General features: G+C 43.6%; 1 protein-coding gene across 3 annotated transcripts in view; it reads left to right on the top strand.

Annotated features, from left to right (window-relative positions):
• Window positions 1-24481, top strand: part of LOC144476876 (uncharacterized) — a 97847-nt gene that overhangs the window by 70894 nt on the left and 2472 nt on the right. For 2 of the 3 annotated variants that reach the window (XM_078194188.1, XM_078194186.1), the window contains exons 3-14: window positions 18553-19385; window positions 19536-20075; window positions 20168-20942; window positions 21095-21268; window positions 21395-21565; window positions 21799-22110; window positions 22301-22622; window positions 22742-22988; window positions 23081-23264; window positions 23364-23580; window positions 23664-23855; window positions 23936-24183. In XM_078194188.1, the coding sequence (XP_078050314.1) occupies window positions 19060-19385; window positions 19536-20075; window positions 20168-20942; window positions 21095-21268; window positions 21395-21565; window positions 21799-22110; window positions 22301-22622; window positions 22742-22988; window positions 23081-23264; window positions 23364-23580; window positions 23664-23855; window positions 23936-24183 (3708 nt within the window). In that variant the 5' untranslated portion in view covers window positions 18553-19059. The remainder of the gene's footprint in view (window positions 1-18552; window positions 19386-19535; window positions 20076-20167; window positions 20943-21094; window positions 21269-21394; window positions 21566-21798; window positions 22111-22300; window positions 22623-22741; window positions 22989-23080; window positions 23265-23363; window positions 23581-23663; window positions 23856-23935; window positions 24184-24481) is intronic. The other variant, XM_078194187.1, reaches the window with a different exon arrangement.

Here is a 24481-nt window from a genome sequence, read left to right as displayed (position 1 = left end):
AATAGTAAAATGAAAATATATAAATCTGAATAAAAATATAAATACGTTCGTTTGCACTAGAGAGATTACAAAGAAATTAAAAGCGACGTAAATCGCGGAAAGGAGTCATCGAATTCTACTTCTTTCGATTCACAATATTCGTTTTGAATCGCTCAGCTAGAAATTTACATGGGAATGGATCTTGGAATAGCTGTCTTCAAGATGACAGAGAAAGCGATGTTCGCAGGCTTGATCTTGTTGAGTCATCGATGTAACGTCATTTTTTCACTAGCAGAAAGCTTCGTACGATGTGGTGACTGGCTGTATTAGATGCTCGGCAAATGTTTTCTCTTCTCCTTAATTGAAAATGAGAAGGAAACGAGTAAAATCCGTAATCTGCTACCCACCAGCAACCCCATAAAAATGCAACAGAAATCGAAAAATTTTAATAAAATTGCATCTGGTCACAATTGCCTAATAAAAGTCGAAGCGCAAATTAACGCGAAAATTTCTTAGATTTCCGGCGAACATCGACCAGCTTTTTCTATCGGATCTCGACACGAATTCGTCGATGATTTTAAATCCCGTAACGAAGCGAGAAAAAAAAATGAGGTAACCGCCGGTTCACGGAGGTGCTGAAAACGAAGTTCGTCGAACGCGCAGCTCGCACCGCCGCGGCGAATATGGGCCTCTGTTTGCAGCGGGGATTAATTCGCGAAATCTCGGCTGGAGGATCGCCTATTCAGCGCCGCGGAAGCTGTTTTCTGGAACCGTGAGTCACGGGCAGGTGAATCGTAGGTTCGCATAAGTTACGACGGCTGCTCTCGGCGGAAACGTCAGCCTGTTTCGCGGGCGAAGTGAGTCAGTAACGCGTGCACCGTCTAACCAACGTGTCGGTAAACCCTGAAATACGCGCCAAGGAAAACACGCCCGGCACGAGCAAGCAAACTGTACCGATGGAAGGAAAATTGTCAGGAATCCGTCCGTCTGCGAGAGCCTCGCTTCCGTAAGTTGATCCATTCGGCTGCTAAACGGTCCGCGAAAATCCGGCGAATTTTGAACGCGGCGTTCGGTGACATTTGTACGAAATTAATATAAAAATATGATTTGAAGTAACGATGCATTCATTCAAGCAAATTAAATTAAGATAAAGTTCAATTATTAAAATGAAATATTTCTGTGGCTTAATATTCTTTTTAGAGCAACCTGTAGAATTTTAAATGAATTATTTTTAGACTGTGAATATAATAAGTCATGATTTTATACAAAATTATATATGACGAATTTTTACTGTAAATTTGTGTCACAACCAGTTTAACCAGATCGTCGATATTTCACAGACTGGGTACGGTTTCGGCTTTGTTTAGAAACATTAAAATACTTGGCAGGAAATGTTACATCGTTCCACACGTGCAGAGTTCTAAAACCGACCAACGTGCTCTAATTCATAGAAATGTCAACACTGAATTTGTTCGAACAATTTTCATTATAACACATAAGATTGAAAAAAAGTATTTCGTTCGTCGCGATGAATTCGGGAACAGTCTTTCAAGTATTACTGATTTGTTTAAATAAATTTGCTCTCACTAATAACTATAATCGAGTTTCTTCTATGATCGCGTGTACGCGCACGTTTCGCGCAATTAATATGCAAACAGAACGTTCGCTTCTTATTTCAATTATCGTAAACGAGCGTTGAATTCAAACGGAAATGATTATGTGGAAATGTAATGGACGAATGAAGACGGTGGAATCGTTTTACGATGATTTATACGTCGGCAAGGCGAGGCGGATCGGTCTGTAATTAATAAACGCGGTTGTTGGTACCGATCCGCTGTACCGCGAAAGGGAAAGATAGGCGAGAGATTTGCGGTCGTAGAAATATTAGTGAAAGTTTCGATCGCGAGAATATTAATGCAGCCTCGCGGTCGTGGAAATATTAGTGAAATCGAACGATCGGGAGAAAACTCGAACGATTTAGTGGTTAAATTATCGGGAGAGAAGGGTAGAGCCGTATTTGAGAAACACTTAAGTCCGGGAACACTTGATGTTATGAGTATACTGCTTAGTAAATTATCGCAACATGGAGAAAACGTAGAATGTATCTTAATGTTCTGTTATGTTTCATTTACACTATTTTTACGTATTTTCTTGTATACTTCCTTTCTAGCAATATTTTCCATATTCCTATTTTTACTAATTTTTCATAAATACCTAGTTTTACCAATCTTCAATGAAAGCGTATTTTTATCAAATTAATTTTATAATCGTTACAGAAAATTTAGAAAAGTCATCTGAGAAAATAATTTCACTTTAAAATCGTGAAAGATACATTTGTATCCCTTCGGTGAAAACGGTATTAAATTATACCTAATTTATCATTTCTTTACTTAATCATAATTTTTCAGCAAAGAAGAAAAAGTAGCAAGAGGTTCTCGCGAAGAAAAATTTCGGAAAACCCGACGAAGTTTCTGTTTTGCATAGCTGTGAATACCGGTGCAGGGCCAAACGTCTCTTTTCCGCCCTACACGATAAAAGTTCAAGGCATATTTGCTTCGACAAGCTGAGGAACGATGCGTCGGACACGGCTCTGCACTCCGCTCGAAAATTGAAAAAGTTGAATGAACGGAACTTAAAAGTTCCGGCCGCGTCGCCTGTAGTACTTTCACCGCGGTCAATTTCCCCAAATTTCATTAGTCCCTTTCGCGGCGGTCTCCTGCCGTACCGCCGTTACTTTGCTAACCTTTCTCTAAATATTTTCTCAAAAGAATGACCCAATAACCTTTGCTCGGGCTATTGGACCGGCTTTTCCTCTCGCAACTACCCTTGCATTCAAATTCAATCATACTTCATGATTCTTCCTCCGGCTACGTGCAATCTGCATGCCGAGGCGCACCTTTCAACTCTCTGTATTTTATCTAAATATTTATAAAATATAACATGTACCAATCGATTTTGTTATACGCCGAAAAGTCTCTCTATTTCTATCCGATCTGAAAAACTCGTTTAGTTATATTTCAGTAACATTTGTGATCGACGTTTAATTTTTTATTAGCAATGAACCGCAGTCTATTTAACAAAATACATTTGTTACAGTATAATAATTAGACTGTGGATCTTTATGTAGAGTAAAAATTGACTTATTTATTTTTAAGAGATTTTAAAGTCGGATAAAAATGCCTTGTCTCTTCTAATATTTGTAATAAGTTGAGAAATAATGCAATAATATTCTTGAGCCTTGTCAGCAGCCTTTCTAATTACGAAAATAATTTTCCAATCACATTCGAAACGAAACGAGGCGTCGTTTCGCATTCCAAGTGTCGTTCGACTAAATTAACCGCTGCTCATCCCCCCCTGGCTGCCGCCATATTTGCGCGATGCTAATTTCCTGAAGGAAAGATTAAGCAAAAATTCGCGGAAACGACTCGGAGCTCGACGAGCTTCTCCACCCTCCCCCCGCGAAAGGATCCATGCATAATCGTCGCGATAATAACCGGCGTTAATCGTACCCCGGGAATAAAAACGAAAGAGGGTGGCTCCCCGGCGCGATAAATAAATTTATGGCGAGGAGGCTGGACGTACTCGTTCGCGGACCGTCTGCGACGGTGAAACAGCGGAAAAAAGGGAAGAGAGGCCGGGGAGAGGGAAAACGAAGGGAACTAATAGTAATCTAATTAGCATACCGATTGCACCCCCGAAACCAGAGCAATTGCATGCCGGCAATTAAGGTGGCTGTTCCAGTCGTTGGACGTACTGTAATGCTCCCAAATATCTTTCATCGTGCCGCGTGATCCTTAAACCATGCTGACCTGCTGGAGAAATGAATTCTGCACTGGTTCTGTGTCCAGACTTCGTATGTTATCCTGAATCACCCTTTTTTCGACACCCTGTTTAAATCTTTTCTGTGGGATTCGCTCGTCGAGATTTCCCATAACCTTTTACTCGTTTTTTTATTGATTCTTTTATTAGTTATCCTATTTTACAATCATTTTGATGTTTGTATTAAATAAATGATGTTTTATTCATAGGGATAGATTTCAGAACTATTGTAGAAAATTTTTATAAAGTGAACAAAATTGACAGGAATCTGAATTTCTCGACTCAAGTGCATGGGAAAGATTAAACAACAATTTTACGTCTTTTTGATACCAGTGGACGTGTTAAAGAATTTTTACCAGCTTTTTTTATTCGTTATTGTGTCCACGGAAAATCGACGCTCAGCCCGCAGGTCTCTACAAGTTCCAACCACCCTGTTCCGAGAGGTTAATCGAGCCGTCTCTTACAAAACACTGTTTCCAGGATTTTATTAATTTTTGAAACAGCAGAAGTCCATTACGACGTCGCCCGCAATTTTTGCCGGCATAATCGCCGCGGAACAGGGACCCCGTTTACGGGATTAATATTAATACTCGATTAACTACCCTTTTAGTAGAGGCAGGCCGCGGCATGGAAGGGGGGATTAATGGAAACTCGTAAACTTCCTATGCAAATGCATGCATGGCGCCCGCCGATAAATGGAATTCCCGTTGCCGCGCGGCAATTAACCGTGGGAAAAGTAACTATTTGTATTAAATTTGGAGCGGGCCGAGCCGAACCGGGCAAGAACAATCGCGAGAATAAAACCCGGGTCCGCGTCCAAGTATAAAAATAGACCTAACGTCGAATGTATTTTCGGGACCACGTTTTCTGGGACAGCTAACGACCCATTACCGAAACTCCCCCCCCGGACGTTTATGCAAATTCTATAGTCCGATCGACTTTATATTTCACTGATCTTCGACAGCACTCGTCGTCGAACAGATCCTGAAATTCATCCTCGTTCTACGCAATCAGTGTCGTCGATTTATTCACTTAACTGCGCTTTTCTAAAGTTTGATGAATGGTTTAAAATGCGCAGACGATTTCTAAACTTAAAATATAAAAATGATAAGGAGATCGCAGGTTTTATGCACTTTTGTGAAAACCAGAATTGGTCACTGTCCGAATAACATCTCGAATAAATTAATAATAAATAAATCTCGTACAGGAAAATTACTATTTCGAAATTTTAATTAGAGGAACGTCATTCGAATGCAAGGAGTGTTATAACTCGAAGATGGACTTTCGTCGCGAACAATCCCAATTCCGATGTAGCGAATTTTCGGTTCAATCCAATCTACCCCTGCGAATGATCGAGGATAGAACGTAGAAGTCCCGATATTCAACGCGGTAGACATGCAGATGTTGTAACCGAACTTTAGATTGGTACAATACGAACTGCTGGAGAATTACCACGCATCTGGTTAAGAGGACTGTTCCCCAGTCTACTGTATCACGCGCGAATAAATGGCAAATTTTGGGAATGATTAAACACCGTCGATTACCTTGAAAATACCCGTAAGATGTTACTTCGTTTAATTTATTTAATTTCAGCGTTTGCGTTTAGAAGATAGCTGACGAAAGTATTCGAACACCCTTTAGAATAACTTTATCCAACTTGGATTAAATCAATCGAATTTTCTTTTCGAGATGTTCGACTTTACTAGACAATGTTTAATAAATTCTTACTTAAAATACAAAAATTAAGAAAATTAAAAAATTGAGCTATAAATTGACATTGAGCTACAAATAACAATGATGAAAATTGTAATTTTTTAAAATCGACTCGAAACTGTCGGGAGCATTTACCGTAGAACTTCTTATTTCGTTTACTTTTATTTCCAGATTTAAATGTATCTGTCACTAAAATACTGCTTTACAATTGAATCACTTCAATGGACAATTAAAACGCGTTTCAATGAAGATTATTTTCACCGAACAAGCACAAAGCGCGGGGTATTGCTCGTACGGGACAGGTTAACGTCCGACAACTCTCGATTTGCAATTCCGTGCGAGCAAATTGGCGAAAAAGTAAAAGCCGAGCCGGCGCTTTCGCGGCCTCGGTGGCGACTCGAATAATAAAAGTTGCCTGGATATCGGGGACGGGGGTTCTAACGTAGTTCGATTCAATTTTGACGAGTACAAGCCGGGATTGATTGGCTCCGGGTTTAATCCCGGGGCTGATCCACGGCCGGCCGTCCGGCGCAATTAAGCTTCGTTGAAAAATTATTCCGGTGTCGCGCGGGGCCCCGCCGGGGGTGGCGCTCTCTTCTGTCTCATTCGGCTAGAAAGCAACCGGTCGTCCGTGGGCTCGGGTCCTCGTACGCGGAGCCATTGTACGCAATTACCGGGGTAGCTCCTATCGGCTCTGATCGCTCTAATATCTCGGAACTCGTTAATTAAGCGCCTCCCTTTCGCGGGTCTATTCTCGTACGGCCGGAGAGAGACTGCCGAATAGACGGGACCCGGGGATTTAATAGGGCGAAAATCGTAAATCCCGGCCAGCGATGCACATTATGGAAATTTTTTAATAACTGTTGGACCCGCTTTCATAACGGACGCGCGCCGGATGATGAATCCCGCCCGGCCTTGAATCCGCTGAATTTCAGCGCGGCCCGGATGCTGCACCGACTTGAACCGCGCACGAAATAATGAGCCGTCAATCAACGTCGCGGAGGCAGTGTGCATCCTGAAGTATTAAGGCTATTGCGTATGGAAAGTTGTTGCTCCCTCGCGTCCGCGCCGAGATTTTCTGAAATGCTGGAGGTGCATTATACGGGACACCTCTGTGTTGTTTTCGCGGGATGAATTTATCTTGGCGCCGCGGACCGTGATATCTTTGGATTCAATGATCCGAGTGGTTAAAGACCTCCGAATACAGAGGATGAATGAAAGAGGAATTTTGTTTACTGTATCTGCTCATTCAGTGCATAGTTTGGACGATTCTAGTTTCACCAACTTATACAAATATGAGTATAGTGGCTAAATATATTATATGAATATATAATATACTATATTTCTTATTCAGCGCGTATTTCCTACATTTCTCGTTCCAACGATCTATAAAAATGCGAGCACAATGACTAGATATATGTACACAAATATGGAAAGTTTCGCAGTGATATGCAATTGAAATTATTTTAAATAAATTCTTGAACCATGCTGTTAAAACAGAGAATTTTATCTACACCGTCGCATCATTTACAATAGAAGAATGTAATCTACATCTTCGGCAATAAAAATCTGAGTATAGTAACTGAACTGTGGATCTTTATAAAATGAAAGAAAAATTGTTCAGTTGCAAGAAATATAAATTAATTGGAAACGTCTTCCTTCCTTTAATAATTATAATAAGTTGAAAATAATATAGCACTATCCTGAAGTTCTTCTAATGACTTTACAATATCCCATTCAACCTATTAATTTTCGCAATAAATTCCTAAAATCCGCGGTCTAAATAATAACTAGAAATGCATAGGCAAGTATGCTAAGTTTCACAATGGCAACGCCCTTCCTTTGAAAATCACAATTAATATACAACATGTTGAATAAATAATATCGAACCGAATGTCGACGGTGGTATTCCGGGCAATTAATTGATGATGCGGTTCCAGCGATCCGCCGGCTTGGCGTAGAAAATCGCGGAGGATCATTAAATTAATTTGTTAATTAATGCCCGGCGCATAAAATGACAAGTGACCGCCCCCGTTTCTCATCCCCCCCGTTAATTATCGCGCGACCCCGTTGATCCGGCGCGATGTAAATCAGCCGGCCGTTAATTGTAATTTCAAATGAACGGTTGGAAACGGTAATGCCACGGCGAATCCTTATGTCTCTATCGTCGCAAGGTGTTCGCGAAAGGATGCGAAACGCACGCGTGTGTGCGTTGCACTTATCGTGGCGCGCGGAGATACGATCAGTCAGAGGTAGAACGCCTCGTATTCGCCCAGAGGCTGCGGGGAACAAACACCGCTATTATACGTTCCCAACCATGAATTTGATTATCCGAGCCGGTAATAACAATAACGCCGGCGATTATTAGGTGGTTTGTGACGAGGGAACGAGGGCCGTTTCGCGTTGCGCTTTTTGGGATATTGAATTTCAGCCGCGAGCTGTTCCGCTGATCGGATTATCGGGACGTGACTCGAATCGCCCCGTGTCCATTGATTTTTACGTATCAATCACGCGATTTCGACGCCGAAAAATCACCGCGTATATTAATTAACGCGCGTTTCAACGCGCGACGGTTTCGAATAAAAATCAATTTTAAACGATGCCAACGATATCGCGATTATCTCGTAGAAAACGATTTATTAACCGGCAGCTTTTTGTTGGGAATTCTAAAGATCCGAGGCAAAGTATTCGTCGAGCTAACAAAAATAACATTTTACTCTCCGGAAATGTGTAAAATCTAATGAAACGTGTCGAAGCGTCGACGGTCAACGATCCACGAAAAATCACGCTGCCGAACCCGATACTCGCGGATAGATTCCCGGTGGAAATCCGCCGTAATTTACGAGCGTGTACAGCTTATAAATATTTCAGAGCTGGCTTTCAACGTCGGATACCAACGGTAAAGATCGTTCGGACGTACCTCGGCTCTGGTCCGGTCAAGAGGTCAAGGGGAGATTTCTGTTCGTATGTTGACGGAACGCTGCTTAAGGACAACGGGAATTAAAGAGCTCTGCGTTTTGGTGGTTGAACAACGGCGGAGAGGGTTAAGGAGCTTAGCTCGGCCCTGTTAAAGAGTTCAGCGGTTCAGGGAGGGAACGGCGTTGACGAATTTTGAATGCGAGCTGGTTCGGATAATTGCCGCCGCGAGTTTCGTAATTCCGGGCAGCCCCGAACTTGGTACAGTTTGCGCGACGGTCTCTCGCAGTTCCGTGGATTAGGAACGCGAAGAACGAAAGTTTCTGAATCGCGTTGCATCAAGGATATTGCAACTTTCCGCCACGGGTCGGCGGTCCCGAGCATCCCGTTGAATTCTCGACACCTTCTTGAGGAGTCTAATGACACGGAAGTGTCATTAACAATTTCCGTAGTTCGGAAAACAGTTTAAGGGAGTCGCTCGAGGAATTCGGAAGATCGCGAGTGCCGCGATAAGAAATTCGGAAGTTCTACCGGAGACGCTGCTGCTCGAAATTCCCGATTCGCGTGGACCTCGTCGAGCAGCATCGGTGATTCAGCGGATGCTTCCAGCGGGGACTCGACAGTCGAAACCGTGGCAAGGTTCTACAATTTCAACGTAACGGCAGAGAGAGAGGCTCTCTCGGTCGGGAGAAGCTCAATCGGATGATTTAACAGTCCAGAAGGATTAGATGACACCGCGCCCCAAATAAACTGTCTCGGAGGCTTCGCTGGAATTCACCGGAAATTCCACGGTACGAGAATTCGCATTTCTCATCCTCGATGAATTCAAGAATGCTCGGAGCCTCGTCATCGTTCAAGAATTCAGCCCTCTCTATCGAGGCTGCGTCCCGCCGTAGTGCCTGTTACGAAAAAATCAGCTACAATTCATAACTCCATACAATTCTTTACGAAAATTCCTACTTTCATATAGACTGTCCAATATGTACGTACAGTAATAAATTGTCTAACGTACGTGCGCAATAATAAATTGTCTAACATATGTACACAGTAACAAACTATCCGATATGAATAATGTGCATACATATACATTAATAAATTGTCTGATATATACGGAAACTAATAAATAATCTAGTAGACACAGTGACGAACTGTCTAGTGTACATGTACAGTAATAAATTATCTAATGCAAATGCATAAAAGTATTATTAGTATTACACATTTAAATGTATAAAAATGTATACATAAAATGTATAAATATACATGTGTAATAATAGATCGTGGAATATAATAATAAATTGTCCAACACATACGACTCTCGGTGAATTGCACTCCGGCGAACTTTGGGAAAGGTAGCATTTCGCTGCCCGTCGAGCATTTCCGATCGAAATCTCGATGCCGTTTCCTCGAAAACGTTTCAATTCTCGCTACTAATTAAATTGGCCGATACCAAGCGGGCATCCGATTAAGGCAGCGCATCGGAACACGCCGGGATATCGGGTATGTGCAAGCCGGCCTGACCCAAGACTGATGTCCCGACCCGTCTGAAACGAGGCCGTTGCTCAATCCGCCAAATATGGCAGTCGACACGATCAGCCGCGATCGCGTTTAACGATCCTGTCACATTTCAGATCTAACAAGATAACCCCATGGTTTCTCCTTGTTTACAGGAATTTCGCGGATCGCTCTGGCCGTCGCTCGAGCGCCTTTACCTTTGTTGCCTGGCATTAATTAGCCAGGATGAATCGTTCGGGCCACGCGCGATTAAAGTGTTGCCCGGTAATTGCCCCCCTAATTGGACATTTTATCCCGTGCAATTTCTTTATTCGTTTCGCACTCGCGATATAATGGGCCCAGCTGGATAGAACTCGCGGGATCGGGGAGATGCCTGTAAAGGAGACCGTCGTGTCTCGTTCGTGATTAACAGTCCGAAAGCCTGTGTGCGAGATTAATGTACAGGTTCCGAGATTTATGTGTTCTGCGAGCAAAAATGAAACTACGACGGTGGAAGATGTTTTCTAATTCGTTGTTACGGAGTGATCGATAGACTGTGCGGGGTCTTTATGCGACGCGCGTGTGTTTTCGCTTTTGTAAGAAACGGGACGACAATGTGTGTTCTTCTAATAGTTTCTTCTAGGTATCGACCTCGATATTCTCAGAGCATTCTGTCTCGTCAAATCAATATCGGAAATAGCCCTAGCTTTTAGAACCACGAATCAGACTTGGAATTAGATAAATCATAGAATACATAATAAAATATTTATAATTAAATATTCCGTAATTTATACCACAACTTTTTAAATATCCATTCATCCTTTCATACGTCTTACCCTAATCGACCAATCTTATCCCGTTCTACTTAGTCTTCATTCCGCGCTCTTTCTTCCTTTCATTACAGCCCCTTTCTGGGTCACACAGTAATTGACCCCCTAAGCAAATGTGTACTTTTATTCCTGTGAGCACCGATTTGAAAACGGCTCCAGAGCCAGCAGCGGAACGATTAGTCGTTGCCTGTTGGAAAGGGGTGGAAACCGTCGACGACGTTGGCACAACGATTGTCCGGGACGATAACAACAAGGGTGATTCGAAAGGGAAAGATGAGAGCGGAGAATGAAGGATTAAGAGAGAGAGAAAGAGAGGCAGAGAAAAAGTAGATATCAAAAGAGAAGGCAGGAAAGTAGAGAGAGGGAGAGAGAAAGAAAAGTGAAGAAACAGAAAAATTGATATAGAGAGAAAAGTAAAAAGGGAGGAAGAAATAAGAGAAATGAGAGGAATGAGAGAAATGAGAAAAATGAGAGAAATGAGAGAAAAGAGAGAAGGCATTGGTTAATGGGGCCGTCGACGGGGGGTTGCGTCCCGAGCACAATGAGGATCAAACCTCTGCGAGGAAAGGGAATCGGGCCGAAGTTAGCTCGCCGGAATGACAGTGCTCGTTCCACTTGCCACACGAATTTCACTACTTAATAAAGCGGCGGACTCACCTGTCGGAGATGGTGGCCGACGAAGGACGCAAATTGAGATGTCTCACCTGAATGGGAACTGCAGGAGCGGGTCAGGCTGGGGGAGGCTGCGGGAAGAGGCTTTCGAGACCATTATCGTTGACAGTGAAACGACAAGGGGTGGCTCAATTTTGCAGAGAACCTGCGCCGTGGACTCGATTACACGAACGGTTTGTCTTCCATCGATGTATTCTGATTTTTGAATGTTTTTTGGCCCGTCTTCGTACACTGCTGTAAACATTAAACCAATTTTACAAATTGATCTTTAACAATAAATGTAATCTTGAAATCATGTTATTAATTAAAGGATAGAAAGAGTATCGGAAGAAGAAATGAGTGACGTTATATTAGAAATCTGAAATATGGACTTGTAGATACGAAATTTTAGATTTCTATATTTTGCACACTCATTGGAGACGTTTGTTTAATTAAATGCTTCGATCGGACTTCATGAACACTTTGTAAATGATTGCCTTCTTCGCAAGCATATGCGGATGCATTTGAGTAGATAATCATAAGACCAAGTGCACACTCAACGTGTTTACACTGGTAATCTCTTGGACAGGACCCCTCAAATATTAGCACAGAGATTGTCATAAATATACAAGCAGTAACGCAGTCCAAATTGACTTGATGTTTAAAAATGGCTACATAAAATAGCACGTGCGTTCCTTAGTAGTAGAAGTAGGAAACTACTTCTTGCGAAAAAAATTTTGGATTTACAGTTCAAATGTCTTCGACTGCGAAAGGTTATTGACCCTAAGTGAACTCGGTTATATCTTTATCAGGATGATCCGAGTATCCGCAGCAGCATCTTCTATTTCGAACTTTTTCAATCGGTCACCTGCCATCTTCTAATTAGCACGGGGCTAAGTGTTCAGCTCGATAGGATTTTCTTAGCGCCCGGCCGCCCGTTGGCGAAGGTATTATAACATCCGTCCGTGGGGATGTTGGAGGAGCTCGCGACCGGGCATAAATGTTGCAAAAGCCCTGATCCAGCTGCGCGGCTGTTTAAAATTCATACAAAGCGAAGCCAAGGCAGGCTTGACCCACTTGAGGCTGCCAGGTAGAACAGTGGTGTCCCCGTATTTGGACAGCGGCATGTCTAGCCCGCGACGATGCACTCCGTTCATTAAATTCACGACGGATAGACGACCTCGGGGACTCGGGGCAACCCCAATCTCGTCGGTGTCGTTCCGTTGCCGCCGGTATCCCGGCTTATCATCCAACACGAATAAGCTTGTACAGATGTTGCAGATTCGGTCCGGGTGATACGTCTTGATCCATCGAGATTGAACGGCTTCCGATCTCGTACAGTGTACAGGAAGCTGGGACTTCCTATTTTACCGTCCATGGCCATTCGCGGATCCGTCGATCGATTTCTCTCTCATTACCAGACCCCGGATCTTCATATAAAACGGAAATCTTCTGCACTCATCACAAGTAACAATAGCCACTTCAAAACGTTTTTCCTTTCGTTATTTTACAAGGCCGAATGTAAAATATCGCCACATTTCTACTGTTTTAATCTTCTTGTTGTTACACAAATTGCACTTATTCAATTTTTCTTGAGACACTTTCTCGACAGGTTCTATACAGATTTGATTATTAATTCTTAAGTCTACCTACAAATCGTGAAATAAATATATTTGAATTAGCATCCCTCACAAAACTGATTTTTCATTTCTGGCAAAATCAAGTTCACAGTATCTGCATGTTTTCTGGTTTGGAATGAATATTTTTTTCATACAGAGGTAATTACGTTCCACCATATATCATGGACATTCCTCAACTTTTTAAAGCGTATTATTCTACCTCCATCTACTCTAATAAATTTCCATATGCAAAGAAGTCCCTTCTCGCCCGCGTGTTCGCACAGACCCGTCGCAGCGTCGTTATTAAACCAGTCGTTAAAGAGGACAACGCGGGACCTCCCACGATCATGCCGCTTTGCTCAAATTACACGACACCCGTGAATCATCTCTTCATTGTCGCGCGCGTACGTGCTGCATTCAAAATTTATCGTCAACCGTACTGTCCGTGATGGCGGTTTCGCCTTATCGCGTTTGAAACGTCACAACTGATACCGAATCCTCGTGATCCCCGCGATTCCTAGACCCTCTGCGGCCACCATTTCGACCAATAAATCTTGACCAGATTGACGATACACCGGCAAACGGATGTCAAACATTCGTCTGATAACCGCCATTTTGGATCTACATCCGTGGCTGTCTTTGGCATATAAATTTCAACAATGAACTTAATATCGTCTAAGAAAATAGTAGATTTTCTCCGTTTAATAATAATAATTTATATCGCCGATGTTGAGAAAACTTAGCACAACCATAACTTTAATATTCGATTAACATTTAAATTAAAATTATGAGATAAATGCAAAAGATTTTATAGTCGACGAAAGAAATATCTTTTTTGCTCCGACTTCATATAATCTAACAAAATTGCGAATTTATCTGGATTGCATTGTAATTACGACCCAAGTATTATTTATTAGTTACAGTAAGCAGTAATAATGGCAGTGTACGTAATATCGGTTGATAATGTTCAATTAAACAGCAGTAATAACCGAGCGAATCGCACGCACCCTCGCGACTATTACATTCTGACTTTATTGCACGGAGATCCAGACGATCTCCGTTTTAATTGCGTTTTTTTCGGATACCTGTGAGAGTATTCCGCGAGGGTTTCCAACAATTGATCGTCGCACGATGGAAGCGAAAAGAGAGAGACGACTCGAGTGCCTAAAGGTTGATTCACATAAGAAATACGCTACACATTTTATAAGAAAATTCGCAGTATGTCTGTAACAAAATTATACATTCTCTGAATATTATGCTATAAATTATGACTATAAATAAAAAACTAAACGTGGAAAGGAATGATAGAACAAAATGTACATGGCCTTTTTCTATTCCCTTCAAGATATAAAAATATAAAGAGTATTTATGATTTTATTGTGCCAAGCCCAATATTAAGAAAAATGTTAATATGCTGAAGATCAATTCTATTCTAAAATTTAAAGAATTCTTTAATCTGAAGTTAACCGATTTGGCTTGTAAATACCTCGCCTGGACAGCGAGCATTAACAATGGTGGCAAGCATGTTAACTAGTGAAAGGTTTAAAAAATTTGTCGCCCCTATTCCTTTATCCTATTATCGTAAAGAACCACGAGCACGGCGTGGGGACCGCGTCTAATGTGAATCGAGCTTAAGGGAGGACAAACGCACCCCCGCGTTTTCGCGGAACTCTCACGCCCGACGTGGGACAGATTTACAGCAATTAAAACGCACGGAACCCGAGGAAACCCGTTTACGCGACGGCTGCGATCCTCCGGCGCCGGATTGAAACGGGGTTCGTTAAAATCGTGCCGGGATTCGAGAACGTGCTCGCGTCCGGACGCCTCCCTTGACGATTCTAAGTGACAAAATAGCGGGAACGAACACAGTCCGCTAACTTCCTACTAAATCCTCATTCCCGTGGAATACTGTCTATTAACTCTAGGACGGTCGACCGAAAACTGCGGCACGGCAAACCGACACTGTGCCACTTCTGACCCATATCTCAGTCTGAAATCTTTCTCTTCGATCGAAAACGACGTCTAACGAAGCCAACGACTCCCTTGCTGATCCTGCAAAAATAATCTTCAACGTAGTAGACTGCATTTGAAATAAACCCGTGCGGGTAATTTTTAAAATAATATATAAAAAAGAATATGATAAATTATTCTAAGAAGAAATACATTTCTATTTCTATCGAATCTTAATTGTCACATTATGTGCCAGTGGCAACCCAACATCATCGACGTCCGTAGGTATCGCTTCAGCAGCGAATACAAGTCCGACACCCTGAAATGCGCCGATACTCGAACTAACCCAATAAACAAGGACGAGAAGTTCGTACACCGTAATTTCCGTGGAAAGACTAATTGAAACAGAAATTTCAAACAGCGTAACACCTCGAGCACCTGCGAACGAGATTGGTCATTAAATAGAATCGCCAATTAAGCCAGCGAACATTCGCGTAACAATAATAATCCGAGGAAGTATTATGCTCCAGCGAGGAGGAGGATACGTGTACGTACATCGAACGATGCGTCCCCCGGTATCATTCATCGAACCTTTCAGTTTCCCCGCGACGGGGCTGTGTAATTAGGTGATCCGACTCCTGAACAACGGCGTGATTATGCGCTGGAAATCGGTGAATAGGAGGAGTTCGCGCTCTCGTACGCAATTCATAATTATCACGGCGCGCCCGTTCTTTTCCTCGGCGAGCCGAGTCTTCGCTCGGCCGACGCCGGGCCCGGGGGGGAGGTGGAGGAAATTAACTAGACGCGCGCGTAATTAAAGCAATTTGTCAGGGGACACCCCCGATGATGCAAATTACGAGCGACGTTTCCGAGATGATTGTCGCGACGCTGCTTGTTACAGGCCGGCCGGAGCGGGATTGTTGTTTTCATGGAATTGTTGATGGTTACTTCGCGCGGCGGAGCTGCCGGTTTAATGATCGAACGGGACGATTACCGGGAAATAAATAATACCCATGGAAAGTAAATATCGTAGGAATTATTAAATACTGTAGTAATTATGAAATATTGCGGCCAATATTAAATAAGAAATTATTAAATATTGTAGTAATGGGTGAATATTGACTCCAGTGTTGGGGATGTAACAAATATAGCCGTACGTACTAAAGTAGTACGAAGGTAACAAAATCTATCAAAAAGAAAAGGTAGAAAACCATTTAATTAGCTGCTGTTTTAACATTCGACCAAGCAGAAATATTGACCGGTGTGCAATATGCCCAACAAGATTGGGTAGATCCAATTTATTTCGATCACGTATACTTTTTATTACGCTCATTTTATTTCCCATGAAAACGTCTTGATACATCCTGATACATGGTTATAAAACGGGAAATCGGTTAATTGATCGTGAAAGTTTTATCGTCAAGTATTAGCCTGAGTGTTTTAAGTAGATCGGGAATGAAGTTGAACAACGAAACTGCTCCACGAAATAAAAGGAAACTTATGCCGCGTTTGATAGTGGAAACAACGTTTCACTTAAGCAACGAACGCGTCCCACATCCGCGGATCCCGCAGTATAAGAATTTGTAGGAAACGATGTCGGGTGATCGCGCAGTGGAACGCGCGGCCATCAAGATGTTAATAGGAGACATAAATTTCGAGCGATTTCCTGTATCCGCGAATAAAGCTCCGGAGATCTATACGCGCCAGGTACCCGCAATCGGCGACGGTGTAATATTATTGGAGGAGTTGGGAGAACACCACGGATTCGAACGAAAGGAACTCGCTTCGGGACTTCTGTGTTTAGATATGTCGAGCTGACGGCTCGGCAATTCGTACGCGGGGGCATAACGGACGCCATTCCAGTTGCATAAATCAACGACAATAGCGCAAATGTAATCGTTTCGCGGCGGAATGAATAAGCGCGTCGATGCTTGGGACACCGTATAAAACGTGTTACGTCCCCGTTTTCAATCCTCGCCTGTGCAACGCTAAGAACCAGGCAACAATGAGAATTCCTTTCGACTACATTTCCCCCGTTCGTATATACGATCCTTCCAGCATCCTGATTACTAGACTGCGGACTCAATGTTGTGGCAACTTAATTTATTCATTTAGCCGTGTAGAAGTAGAATAGAGACAATTGTAAAACTTCGGGTAAGTGGACTCCGATTTTTATGGGTGTGTAATCAAAATGTGTAGGTGGAATACAAAAGAGGAACTAGTAGAAGCATTTTAAACAGCTGTTGCATTATTTTCGACTCATTGAAACGATTAAAGAACGAAATCGACGTCTATATAGCTCTTGGATTAATTCATTTTTCATTTTTCGCATAAATTTCGCAGTCCGCCGATTCACAAATCGATAAATTGGAAACACAGCTACCGTAAGGTTGTAATTACTTGAGTCTTGATCATCACAGACCTAATAAAGATGAAAGTAATCGAAGCCTTTCGACATTTCTTTGTCAAAGAGACTTGTTCTGATAAATTCTGAGGAAAGTTCATACCAACCGTGTGTTTAACTTAGCAGTGAACAAAGCAGAATGAGTGTTAAGTGTGTCGATGGTAGCGAAACATTCGTCGACGTAAACGCGAGAAAATCAAATGGGAGAAACTGGTTTGTTCGGTGCTTTGTGATGACAAACGTGGATGCACGTTTCCACTTTCCCGCGCAATTGCCAGCATTCAAGATTTGCACATGGAACATTACTCACCGTGCGTAAACAACGTTAATAATTAGAAAAGTCCGCCGGCAGGATCTGTGCGTATTTCCTTCTCATTAGTGGAACTAGTTTGTCATTAACCCGTCCTCGGTTCTCGCTCGTCTGCAGTCCTTCCTACTAATTCCATCTTCCCCGCTCCTTTCTCTCTCGCTCTCCCTCCTGCGGACAGACAATTATTACGGCCATTTAATGCGAATGTTAGATCGTCGGCTACGTCACGGGGAGTTCCGCTGCGGAATTCGAGATTTCCATCAGACACGACAGAATTTCACTTTCGTCCCGCGAAGAATTCGTATTAAACGGTTCCCTTTCGGACGAGGACACCGGGGCCCCTTTGAATCGTAAATAACACGAAGAACCATCGCGCAAATGGAAAACCAACACCAAAAATTTGTCATAACAGATCGCTCTTGCTTTCAGATAAGGAAGTTAAATTCGCAGTCTGCGGATCTTTTCCACATAGATTCTTTTACTGAAATCGACGGGGAGCTTGCTCCTTCGGCTAAAACATTCCGCATTGTAAGAATATATATATCTGACAAAGCTATAAACAAGACTGCAAATTCATAGTTAGCTTCTACAAATTCATGTAAACGGTGCTCCATTTCTACAACTACTTTCAGATGAAACTTCGTCAAGTAACCAATATTATCTGGTGTATTTACAATGCAAATTATAGCCGAGGGAAATAACGGCGCTTCAGTTAATTACGTTAGGTAGACCGGTTCTCTTCATTCCCAGTCCGAGGTATCCCCTTGAAGGGGTTGTACCAATCAAGGTGTCCCCTGTGTAGTAGAAATGAAAAGTTCTCGCAACATCCCGCAGGGTCTAATAAAAACGTTGTTGTTTCCGATGTTCTAGGTAGAATGCAGCGATACGAAACGCGGTGCTGGTCCGCGGCGAGGCGATGAGAAGGCTGAATGGAGGCCGAGGAAGCCTCAGAGCCCCCGGGGGCTCCGACCAACGTCTCCTCGTCAGAGTACACGGACATCGAGCATAGTTGCGGCACGTCGCGACTAATCTAGACTCGGCTAAGTCGTAATTCCTCTGCCGATTCGCCCGGCTTCGAATCCTGGTGTCGATTCGGTGAGCACACACACACACGTATCCGAACAGAGAGCCTGAAGGCCGACCGCCTAGAATACCAATCTTGACATAGAGGATCGTCTACCAACGGCCTGATCACTTCTTTCCTCTGGACGCACGACCTACTTCGAACCAAACTATCGAGAACTTTGATATGACGGCGATCTCCCCGGAGATCGAGATGTACAGAACCTTGACGAGCAACGAAGAGTAATATCGCCAGTTACTAGTATTCAGTTTATCCGTTAAGTGTTAAAAACGAGGGAGTCAAAGAGCCCGAGAATGGCGGCGCCGGTGATCGAGAAGAAACGGTTCTTCTGCCGCGAATGGGCGTTCGTCAAGCTGTCCCATTGCCTGGAGCAGAGGCCAGCTTCGAAGACCTGCGGCGCCTTGATCGTTGGTGGACCAGGAAGCGGGAAGACCGCGCTCTGCGCTGAGCTAGCCTGGCCATCAACCAACGCGAACGCTAGGCACCAGAGGTCCCTGAACAGGAGACTACTCGCCAGGCACTTCTGCCAGGCCAGGAGCGAGGCTTCCTTGTCGCCGGCGCAGTTCGTCAGATCTCTGGTTGCTCAGCTCCTGCAGGCTAGCTCGGACGGAATTCACAGGTTGGTGAACAATGTTCAACTTCCTATCGAAGCTAAGAGTACTTCTCTTGCATCCGATTGTTCTCAAATCTTGTCTTGTCCTTTAAGGTTGTCAAATTCGATGGAGATCGCGTAAAAGGATATTGTTAAGTTCGGTCTCGTTTTTCGCAGAGCGTCGCCAAATTCGCCGACTCCCGGTAGTACCGCTACGACGACGACGACCAACGCCACCACGATCCCGTTAACTTCCAGGGAAGCGGTGGCGGAAGCCTACGCCGAGAAACTCCGGACAGACCCAGAGATCCAGGCAGCTCTGCAGCCAGATGTCCTCGACAGAGATCCCGATGACGCATTGAAGAAGGCGCTCTTGTTCCCTCTGTTGGAAGTCGAGCCGCCGAAGAGCTGCTTGTTCTTGTTGGTTGACTCCATCGATGAGGGACAGACCTTGAATCCTCCACAGACCGGCACCAGAGACTCTAGAAGGGAGAATGAGAACGTTAGTAGAACAATTGCTGAACTGCTGGCCAACCACCACCACCTCTTTCCGCAGTGGTTACTGCTGGTTTGTACTGCTCGACGTCAGAGTAAAACAATCTCGAGGATGTTCACTGGATTCCGTAAGATCTCGTTGGACGATCTAAGGAAATCTCACGTGGTCCGAGATGTTCAGCAGTATATTCTTGCTCGTTTGGATCAAGAAGATGCGCTCAGGTAAATGGAAATTTTATTTTATTTTGTGCGCGATATTCCATAGTATCGTCTGTTGTGACTGACGAACCAATGGTTTCCTTTCGTTCGTCCAGGCAACACATCTCTTGCGACACGGCTGAGATGCTGAATCAGTTGCACATCAAGAGCAACGGCTGTTTCCTGTACCTGGAAAAGGTTCTCGACGGTGTCGCTGAGAACTTTATTGTCTTACGAGAGGTCCGCGAGATACCAGGCACTTTGAACGGCCTCTATCTCTGGCTGTGCCAAAGACTCTTCAGCAGGAAGCAATTCGCCAAAGTCCAACCGCTGCTTAACGTGATCCTTGCTGCCAAACTGCCTATCACCCAGGAGATCCTCTACAAATGTGTGAAAACCGCCTGCACAGGCATCACCATCGAAGACTTCAACCGACGCCTACACCTTTTACGAAGAGTGATCTCGGTGTCCCGTGCTGGTGCACTGATGCTGTTCCATCACAGTTTCGCCGAGTGGCTATTAGATGTCAAGCACTGTACCCAAAAGTATCTCTGTTCCGCCATCGAGGGCCACGCCATGTTGGCTGCTTACTACACCCTTCGCGCACCAGACCTAAACCCTGATGAGATCTGTGTGCTGGGACAGCATCTCCAACGATCCATCACTAACGTAGCCACCACGAACTGCAATTTGGATATTCACACTCTTCAGATACTCTGGATGATTGGCAGTGGAGCACCGATCGAAGAATGCTACCTAGACAGCTCCGAGTGTATCCTCTGGCCCAGACAAGAAGTTAAGCTGTTGAGATTGCTTATCGACGCTGGGGCTAAGCCGTCTGAGAAGGTTGTGGAAGACGATACCAACAAGGATGCTGTTTCTTCTAGTCAGGTATACAATCATTGCTCTTTTCATATTTATCATAATCGTTCTTTCCTGCAGGCTGCAAGTACCTATTTAAACCCTTGTTAATCTTTACTTATTTAGCATTTTGTATGAAGTGGAATAAATGGAATAATGATTACCTTATCGTATTATAAAAGGTCTCGCAAGATGTTAGCCCGATGGACGAATCTCCCAGCGAACCGTTAACAGAACTGCTTGGTGAGAGCGGAGACATCAATCAAACGGACTCTTGCGGACGAACAGTACTGCACACACTCGCTGCAGATGGTAATGCATCTTTGCTGGAGTTGGCTCTAACGACCTGCCCTCAGGTGAATTTCCATTTTACCAGCGTAATAAACTCTTCTGTCGAGAACATTGAAATGAAATTAGACTAGAACCAATATCGAGCGTAACTGCAGGCATCGTAACGCATTAAGAATTTCTCACGGTTACAGGCAAAACTGGAAGCTACGGACCGTCACGGACAGACACCGTTGAACTTAGCTGCTAGACACGGCTACGCAGATGTGGTTCGCGTGCTTCTGGCTGCCGGTGCATGTGCGGATCATGCAGACTGTGATGGCTGGACCGCCCTCAGAGCTGCAGCCTGGGGAGGTCACACTCAGGTAATTCATGTTATTAAATAGATAATGCATACATGCATGTATATATGCACATACAATTGCTAGTGGTTTATTAACTACTAAATTGAATGTACCACCTAACTTAAATGTAAAATTTTAGAAAGTAAGATAATAAAGGTGCTCGAATGCCGTGCAATATTCTGGACACGAATACACGTTGTCTAAATATTATATCATAATTTGAAATATAACAAAAGATGCATATAATCACGTAGGTGGTCGAAATGCTGTTGGAGCATGGTGCGATAGTGGATTGCGCTGACTGGGATCAACGAACGGCGCTGAGAGCAGCTGCGTGGGGTGGACACGAAGACATCGTTAAAGCACTTCTGCAGCACGGCGCCGACGTCAACAGAACGGATGACGAAGGCAGAACCGCTTTAATTGCTGCTGCCTACATGGGTCACAGTGAGATAGTCGAACACCTTCTAGACTTCGGTGCAGAGATCGATCATGCCGATAGCGACGGTAGAACAGCCCTCAGTGTCGCTGCTTTGTGTGTCCCTTCCAATCATGGCTATGCAAAGGTTCGTCTACTTTTTCTTTCCAAAGTGCGCCTAAGAACAATATAATAAATAATGTTGTACTATTATTTACTATTATTTGACGGACAGAATAAGGTTTCAGAACACCGGTTCCGAATTGTGCAGTTATCAAAGCGTAAATCACAAAACTGGTTCTGATGTCTCAATGAATCATCGTTATCTTGTATCACAGGTGGTCACAATATTATTGGAGAGGGGTGCTGCAGTTGATCATCAAGACAAAGACGGCATGACTCCGTTGCTGGTAGCAGCATTCGAAGGCCACAGGGATGTCTGTGAGCTGCTCTTGGAATATGAGGCAGACGTGGATCATTGCGATGCTACTGGACGTACACCTTTGTGGGCAGCAGCCAGTATGGGTCATGGATCGGTTGTTGCCCTTTTGTTATTCTGGGGATGTTACGTTGACAGCATTGATAACGAGGGCAGGACCGTCCTAAGTGTGGCTGCTGCCCAAGGTGGCACTGATGTGGTGAAGCAATTGCTGGACAGAGGTACAGATCCCTGCTTCAAGATCATATCTTCTGTTTGCTCGTTGATGCCAGGGAAATTATGAATTGAATGTTGTAACTCGAAGAAAAGAGAGACTAAAGAGTGAACTGCGATGTTCTAGGCTTAGACGAACAGCATAGGGACAATTCGGGCTGGACACCTCTGCACTATGCGGCTTTCGAAGGTCACATTGACGTCTGCGAAGCATTGCTTGAAGCTGGCGCCAAAATTGATGAAACTGACAATGACGGCAAGGGGGCTTTAATGCTTGCGGCTCAAGAGGGACACTATACCCTCGTTGAGAGATTGCTAGAACAACATGGCGCACCAATCGATCAACACGCTCATGACGGGAAAACTGCTCTAAGGTGCTCCTCTCAGTCTCAGTTTTCAAAGAATTCAAATGTTCTCCTACCATTTATTTTCTTAACACTTCTTTTATCAATAAAACTGAATACAGACTTGCAGCTCTGGAAGGACATTATGACACTGTCAGGGTAGTATTATCCCACAATGCTGATGTCAACACGAAAGACGCCGATGGCAGAAGTACTCTCTACATTCTCGCCTTGGAAAACAGACTAGCAATGGCACGATTTTTACTAGAACACGCGTGCGCTGATGTAGAAAGTAGAGATTCAGAAGTGAGTGGCTACGAATTTCGATTCTAACATTAGTTTTCCTTACAGATACATTTAAACGAATCACGGATCTGAATCAATAAATGCGTTACAACTTTGTAGGGCAGAACACCTCTGCACGTGAGTGCTTGGCAAGGACACGTTGAGATGGTAGCTCTACTATTAACAGAAGGTGCTGCCAATGTAAATGCCTGCGACAATGAGAACCGAACGCCACTTCATTCTGCTGCCTGGCAAGGACATGCTGCCATTGTCAGACTACTTCTAGAGCACGGGGCTACTCCCGACCACACTTGCAATCAAGGTGCAACAGCTCTAGGTAAAAAGCAGTTGCTTTCATTTAAACGCACCACATGCCAGAAATGAATAAAACTAATATTTCTATTCATAAATTTAAATTAGGTATAGCTGCACAGGAAGGCCATGAACACTGTGTACGAGCACTCCTAAACCATGGTGCTGATCCGAGTCATTCCGATCACTGTGGCCGTAATGCAATTAAAGTAGCTGCTAAGAGTGGGCATGACACAGTAGTAAGACTTCTCGAAGAACACTCTGCTAATCAACGAATTCTCAGGCCTGGTATTAATGGAGGTAGATTCAATTTATCTAAAAATAACCGATACGCTGTTGCGTTAAAATTCCTCATACTATTTAAATTTCTCCTGATATAGGTGGAAGTAGTAGCGCTACTTCGGTTACCTCCAATTCAACAGCAGAGACAAAACCATCGTCTGCAATTCTGAATCCTCTCTCTACGCAGTACAGTCCTGCAGAATCGCCAGATTCAACGAAACGAAGAAGCTGCGTCTCCCTCGGCAATAATTCCAGCAACAGTAAATCGAGCAGCAACTTAACAGGGAGCACGAAGAGCGACCAAGGGAAATTCAATCAGAATTCAATGGTGAATCAGGTAATAAAAGTAGGTAAACCAAACGTTTCTAATGCTTTATCATTAACTCATAACTGCACTTGAAGAATTTTCAAGTTCCGATACCACTTCCAATCAACTCATCCATCACACGTTTCATTAACCGCTGCATGCTTTGTTCATTCTATTCCATTGCACTCGTGTACAGATCGTTTCTTATCCTTACCATGAAAAGATTTGTTTCACTTTGGTAACAACACACTCGCTCGCACCTCATACACACTTAAGCCACTCTGAATAAACGAGAACCTTGTTCACATATGCTTCGTAGAGATCAATTCGATTTATA

Source organism: Augochlora pura, chromosome 11, assembly GCF_028453695.1.
Source record: "Augochlora pura isolate Apur16 chromosome 11, APUR_v2.2.1, whole genome shotgun sequence".
Classification (NCBI taxonomy): Eukaryota; Metazoa; Arthropoda; class Insecta; order Hymenoptera; family Halictidae; genus Augochlora; species Augochlora pura.
This window is presented reverse-complemented; position numbering and strand designations above follow the sequence as displayed.